The sequence below is a fragment of the Vicia villosa genome, linkage group LG3 (genome assembly GCF_029867415.1).
Source record: "Vicia villosa cultivar HV-30 ecotype Madison, WI linkage group LG3, Vvil1.0, whole genome shotgun sequence".
NCBI classification, from domain to species: domain Eukaryota; kingdom Viridiplantae; phylum Streptophyta; class Magnoliopsida; order Fabales; family Fabaceae; genus Vicia; species Vicia villosa.
The window spans coordinates 50,700,240-50,706,474 of record NC_081182.1 but is presented as its reverse complement, the minus strand read 5'-3'; the positions used below and the strand labels follow the sequence as shown (position 1 = coordinate 50,706,474).

The 6,235-nt window shown below is 32.8% G+C and overlaps 1 protein-coding gene across 1 annotated transcript; it reads left to right on the top strand.

The window, feature by feature from the left end:
* Positions 1 to 500: 500 nt before the first annotated feature.
* On the top strand, positions 501 to 2,214 carry LOC131661369 (chalcone synthase-like). The gene is made up of 2 exons (XM_058930899.1): positions 501 to 746; positions 889 to 2,214. The coding sequence occupies exons 1-2, from the start codon at positions 569 to 571 to the stop codon at positions 1,884 to 1,886; spliced, it is 1,176 nt and encodes a 391-aa protein (XP_058786882.1). The 5' UTR covers positions 501 to 568; the 3' UTR covers positions 1,887 to 2,214.
* Positions 2,215 to 6,235: the final 4,021 nt, after the last annotated feature.

Here is a 6,235-nt window from a genome sequence, read left to right as displayed (position 1 = left end):
TATATTTTTATATTTAAAATTGAAGCAGGTTATAAAAAAATTAATATAACTAGTATAATATATTAAATACGTTAACAGGTTATAGAAAAAATATAACAGTAAAAAACCCATGTTATCCATTCCTTTGTTTAAGAGCATATCCATTCCTTTAATTGGCTGCAGTGCAGTTAAAAGCATATACACGACTACTTTTCAATTCTTCTACACATCTATTGTTGAAGTTGTTTTCATTATTAGCATTTGGACACTTTTGTGGTCTTGATTGGCTGCTCGAATTAGAGGAAAATTGCAACACATCAATGAATAGGCCATATATTTTAGATTGGATAGCCATATATCAATGAATAGACACACTATAAGAAAATAAGAAGTGGTATATGTTAGGTTTGGATAGCCGTCTTTTGTTCAATCTTTTGGAGCACGTGATGGCGAACTAACCCCTTATAGACTTATAGTAACAATAGTACTTCTCTATAAATAGGGTAGTAATCAGACAATAGCTTTCATCAACTACATTTGCATTTTCCAGTACCCTCTATCAACAATCTTCATACCATTTCCAATCAAAATGGCACACTTAGATGAAATAAGAGAGACCCAAAGAGCCCGTGGCACTGCAACCATTCTAGCTATTGGAACAGCAACTCCACCAAATTGCATTTATCAATCTGATTTTACAGATTATTACTTCCGAGTTACCAACAGCAATCACATGCCTCAACTCAAGGATAAATTGAAGCGTATATGTAAGCTCGTATATACATGCATACATGTTTTCATGAATATCTGTTTTTGTTTTTTGTAGTACTTCCTTCATGTATATTATATATGCTAGACACACATGCATGCATGTTGCTTCAACTTACGTATTTTTCTCTGCTTCAACAGGTGAGAAGTCAATGATAAAGAAACGTTACATGCACTTGACAGAAGAAATGTTGAAAGAAAATCCAAACATATCCAGTTATGAGGAATCATCTCTGGACGCACGCCAAGACATATTAGTTGAAGAAGTACCAAAGCTAGGAGAAAAAGCAGCATCAAAAGCCATACAAGAATGGGGAAGACCAAAATCAGAGATAACTCATCTCATTTTTTGTTCAACTTCAGGTGTCGACATGCCTGGTGCTGATTATCAACTCGTCAAACTCTTAAACCTAAATCCATCCATAAAACGATTTATGTTATATCACCAAGGTTGTTTTGCTGGTGGAACTGTTCTTCGTCTCGCCAAAGATCTTGCTGAGAACAACCTTGGTGCACGTGTCCTCGTTGTTTGTTCTGAATTAACTGTGGTTACTTTCCGTGGTCCGAATGAAAATCACTTGGATTCGTTAGTTGGACAAGCACTCTTTGGTGATGGTGCTTCATCTGTGATCGTTGGATCAAAACCTGATGAAAAAATTGAAAAACCGTTGTTTTTTCTTGTTTCGACTTCCGAAACTATTCTACCAAACTCTGAAGGTGCAATTGAAGGACACTTGCGTGAAGTCGGACTCACATTTCATTTGAAAGAAAATGTTCCGGAATTGATTGGTGAGAATATTGTGAAGAGTCTGGAAGAAGCATTCCATCCGCTTGGAATTAGTGATTGGAATTCATTGTTTTGGGTAGCACACCCTGGTGGTCCTGCAATATTGAAGAGGGTTGAAAAAACAGTTGGGTTGAATTCAGATAAACTAAATGCGACAAAACATGTTCTAAGTGAGTATGGAAACATGTCGAGTGCTTGTGTTTTATTTATATTGGATGAGATGAGAAGAAAGTCTATAAAGGAAGGGAAGTTGACTACTGGTGAAGGACTTAAGTGGGGTGTTTTATTTGGATTTGGTCCTGGCTTGACCATGGAAACCATTGTTTTGCATAGCGCAGCTACCAACATATAGACTCACTCACTCTCGTTACTATGATTATTTTCTTGGTGTGATTTTATTTATTGAGATAGTAATGAATAAAAGACTCAAATAAAATCCTATCTTTCTTATAGGATATTTTAGGATCCCATACACATGGTGTTACGTCTGTAGGGATGATTAGATCTACAGAAACAAGTTTTCTCTTACTTAAATCTAATAATCCTCATAATTGTTGCATTGTGAGTAATGTTGTCTACTTCTCTTGCTACTTGTATTAATTTTTCATTGATTAACCATAATATCGGTTAATTTGCATGTGTATTTATGCGTGGTGTGATAAAAATATTTGTTATTTCAATACCTATTTTTGTCTTCCTTTACATAGAATTAATTCAACTAAGATCCACATATCATATTATAAACAAATATGTCTCTTATCAAATAACGAAGAGTTACTTTTGGTCTAGACCTATGAGACCCCTTCGACACCTCCTAAGATTCACGAGCATAATTCAAACATTAAGAAAAACATGAAAGATCAAATATTTAGGATTGATTAAACTAAGCATAATGCCATGATCATATCAAGTACAACAAATACATAATAATGTATAAACCTAACACTAACAAATGAGAACTTAGATACTCATGTAATTTCTCTATGATTGGCCTCGTGGGTTAAGAGTTTTGTTGCTTGTCTTTTAAGCTTTTGGTTTTGTTATTTAGCTATTTTGTCTCCTCTACGATTTCACATACATGGGTTTATTTTTAAATTAGTTTTTAAGCATACATAAATCAAAGTGTCTGATTTTTGTTTAAGCAATATGCTTCAAGTCAATCTATTGAGTTGTTGATTTTCTGACTCGAAACATACTTCTTTCTTATGACTTCAATCGTGTACCAGTTTTCAATCATTTTTGTGCAACATCTTTAGTTCATATAAAAGCTTTTTCTCTCAAAATCTTTCACATGCAAACCTTTCACTATTGATTTGAAAAATCAAAACTCATTTATTCTCTCAATTTCAAAAGGATTTTTGAATCTTTCTTAAATGCTTACAAATGATTTCTTTCATCTTCTACCTCTTTCTAACACCATTTTCCTATGGATCTAAATCTCATATTTGGATATTTGTGATTGTTCAAGATTTGCAAGGTGTGTGGTGTTGTGTCTGATTTTGACAAGTCCATCAGAAAAGAATGAGGTTCTTCTCTCTAAACTATGTTGGTAGTGTTGCACAAAATCCTACAGACTAAGTGAGAGTTTTTCTCAATCTTCAAGCAAACCAAAGTTCAAGATACCGGTGGGATCAAGGAAACATTGTTGCATCAATTGAAACTTTAGAGAAGAATTATTAGGGCTGGAAGATTCAAGACGATTTCGAGTAAAGATATTGCGAGGTTTTAGTTTGTATAGTGTGCCCATGTCAAAGGATCCATATAGAAGATTTTTATATTTTTAGCATTATTTGGATATTTTTATTGTATTAAACATCGTGTAATTTGTGAAAACTATATTGGAAGACCAAAATTTTCAATGGGAAACCATTAGATAGTGGGGTAGGCTTATCGAGGACAATAGTTGAACCACTATGAATCTGGCGTACCACTTTCTCTCTCTCTCTCTCTCTCTCTCTCTCTCTCTCTCTCTCTCTCTCTCTCTCTCTCTCTCTCTCTCTCTCTCTCTCTCTCTCTCTATTTTTTATTTTGTAGAATTGCATATTTAGGTTTATTTTATTGCTTTCTAGAATCATATGTGATAAGTTATTGCCTTAATCGACACTTCGAATAATCTTGTTTTTTATAAAAGTTTAAAGTTGTGGTACTAGAATCTATATTTTATCGATTTTGTATATTTAGACGCATTGTGTAAATTTGATATTAACAATACATTGCTTTATTGTTCTTTTTGCTAGATATGTTTTATCCTATCTTTACCATATTGTATACCAATCGAGGTGTTTCGTTTTATACCGTTATTTAAGCATAATTTGTTTATACGCACATTGCTTCCACCACACAAACTACTTTTATGGAGAAAGTAATGAATAAAAGAATCAAATAAAATCCTATCTTTCTTAAAGGATATTTTGGAATCCCATGCACAGGGCATGGCATTTTTAGGGATTATCAGATCTATTGAACAAGTTTTTCTTACTAAAATATAACATTCCTCACATTTGTTGCATTTGTGAGTATGTTGTTAACTTTTATATGTGTATATTTTCTACTCTTTAATCGTATATCGGATAATTTGCATGTGTGTAATTAAGTGTGGTATAATAAAAAAGTTTTCTATTCGATTCTTTTTCACTTCCTTTTATTTAATTAATTCAAATTAGATTCACATATTATTTACAAAGTTTTAATTTAGTTTCGCTTCAGTGTGAAATTTTTATTTGTGTTTTGTTATGACACGTTTCTTTTCAAGGGGTTTCGCTTTAGTGAGAAGTTTCAATTTGTATTTCGTGTTGAGAGAAGTCAAAAAAAAATTGTTTCGAGTTGTTTTTTTAGCTTGAAAGTAATGTTGCTTGGTATTAGAAGTTTCATTTTGAGGGTGATGAAAGTTTCTTTTAAGTGAATGATGATGAAGTTTTATTAGTATTTTTTTTGGAATAAGATGAAGTTTCAAGAGGATTTTTGGAAGAATATGAAGTTTTTTTTATGTATTTTGTTTTTATTTTGTTTTGAGTGGATGAATAGAATTAGGTTTTCTTAAATAAGTCATGTAAAATATTAGATTATCCATAAATCCAATGGTATAACCAAAGAGAAAGATATCAATTTTCTTATCGGTTGAGTTTCCAAACTGGATAAATAGCTTAAGTAGTTTTCCTATCGGCCTAGGGATCAACCGAGGGGAGAGCCTAAGTAGTTTTCCTACTAGTTCACTTTTTAACTGAGAGGATAGATTGGTGTTTTTCTATCGGTTCACCCTTCATCCAAGGGAATAAGTAAATTTAATTTTTTTAAAATAAAAATAAAAAATGTTATTTAGGGATGAAACTGAAAGGCCTGTAGATCCTAAATATTTCCTATCGATCCACAAGAATCTACGGAATATGATATAGTTTTCATATTGGTTCAATTGCCAACTGAGGGAACATATAATACCCATTGATCAAAATTTTATAAATGCCACCATATCATGTTTTAACCTCGGTCAAATATTCGTTTGATGTGAAATCTCATTAAAAATGTATATTTTGTTGAAGCCACAATTAAATAATTACTAACTTAGTTTAAAATCTCTCTAGCTCTTAATACTTACTCAAGACTTGAATTTGGTTTAAGTATGAGTCACGATTAACTCCTAATTAATTATTTTTACTACTATTTAAAAATAAATCCCATGAATATTAAATAATTTTTAAAATTATAAAAATTCTCTTAAATATAATCGTTCAAGTAAATAGTTAAACAATTAGAAAATATTAATGTTAGACGGCGAGACCTTATCTAAAGGGGGGGTGAATAGATCCCCTGATTCAAAATTAAAAATTTTAAGGTATTTGAAAGGAGTTTAAACTTTGGCTAGCGGAAGTTTTGCGTTTAGATCAAAAGTCGTCTAAACTGAACAAGTTATTGGAACTCGGATATGTGCAACCGTAGATGGTATGACAATGAGGTTCTTCTCTTTAAAATTGTGTTGGTAGTGGTGCACAGAATACTACAGACTAAGTGAGAGTTCTTCTCAATCTTCAAGCAAACAAAGTTCAAGATACCGGTGAGATTGAGGAAAGATTGCTGCAAAATTTAAACTTTGGAAAAGAATTCTTAGGGCTGGGAGATTCAAGACAATTTCTAGTAAAAATATGCAAGGTTTCAGTTTGTATACTATGCCTAGGGGTGGGAACAGGCCAGGCCGGCCTACAGGGGCCTATAGCCTAGCCTACTTAAGGCCAGGCCAGGCCAGGCCTATTTGATAAAAAGGCCAGGCTTGGGCTTTTTTAAAAGCCTATTTAATAAAATAGGCCAGACCTAGGCTAGTAAAAAAGCCTATAAAGCCTTGTAGGTCGGCCTATATTTTCATATATATTAAAATTAGTCTAAATAGGTTGGCCTATATAAGCATATATATTAGAAAAAGTGTTAAATAGATTAGTCTATATATGCATATATATTAGAAAAAATGTTAAATAGGTCGGTCTAAATGTTCATATATATGCGACCTATAAGGCTTCTTAAGTAATATGAATTAATTGAAAACATTAATAAGAAAAAGGATTTTAAATAGGCTTTCAGGCCAGGCCAGGCTTTTAAAAAGGCCAAGCCAGGCTGAAAAAACGAGCCTATAGTAGGCCATAGGCCAGGCTCAGGCCTTGTAAGTTTATCATAGGCCAGACCCAGGCTTTATAAAGCCTAGCCTAGCTTATTCCC

What these genes read in the sequence shown, in the direction of transcription:
- LOC131661369 (XM_058930899.1), top strand. Translation starts at nt 569, where the DNA reads ATGGCACACTTAGATGAAATAAGAGAGACCCAAAGAGCCCGTGGCACT. An exon ending in GGATAAATTGAAGCGTATAT is followed by an intron (nt 747 to 888) that starts GTAAGCTCGTAT and finishes CTGCTTCAACAG; the next exon opens with GTGAGAAGTCAATGATAAAG.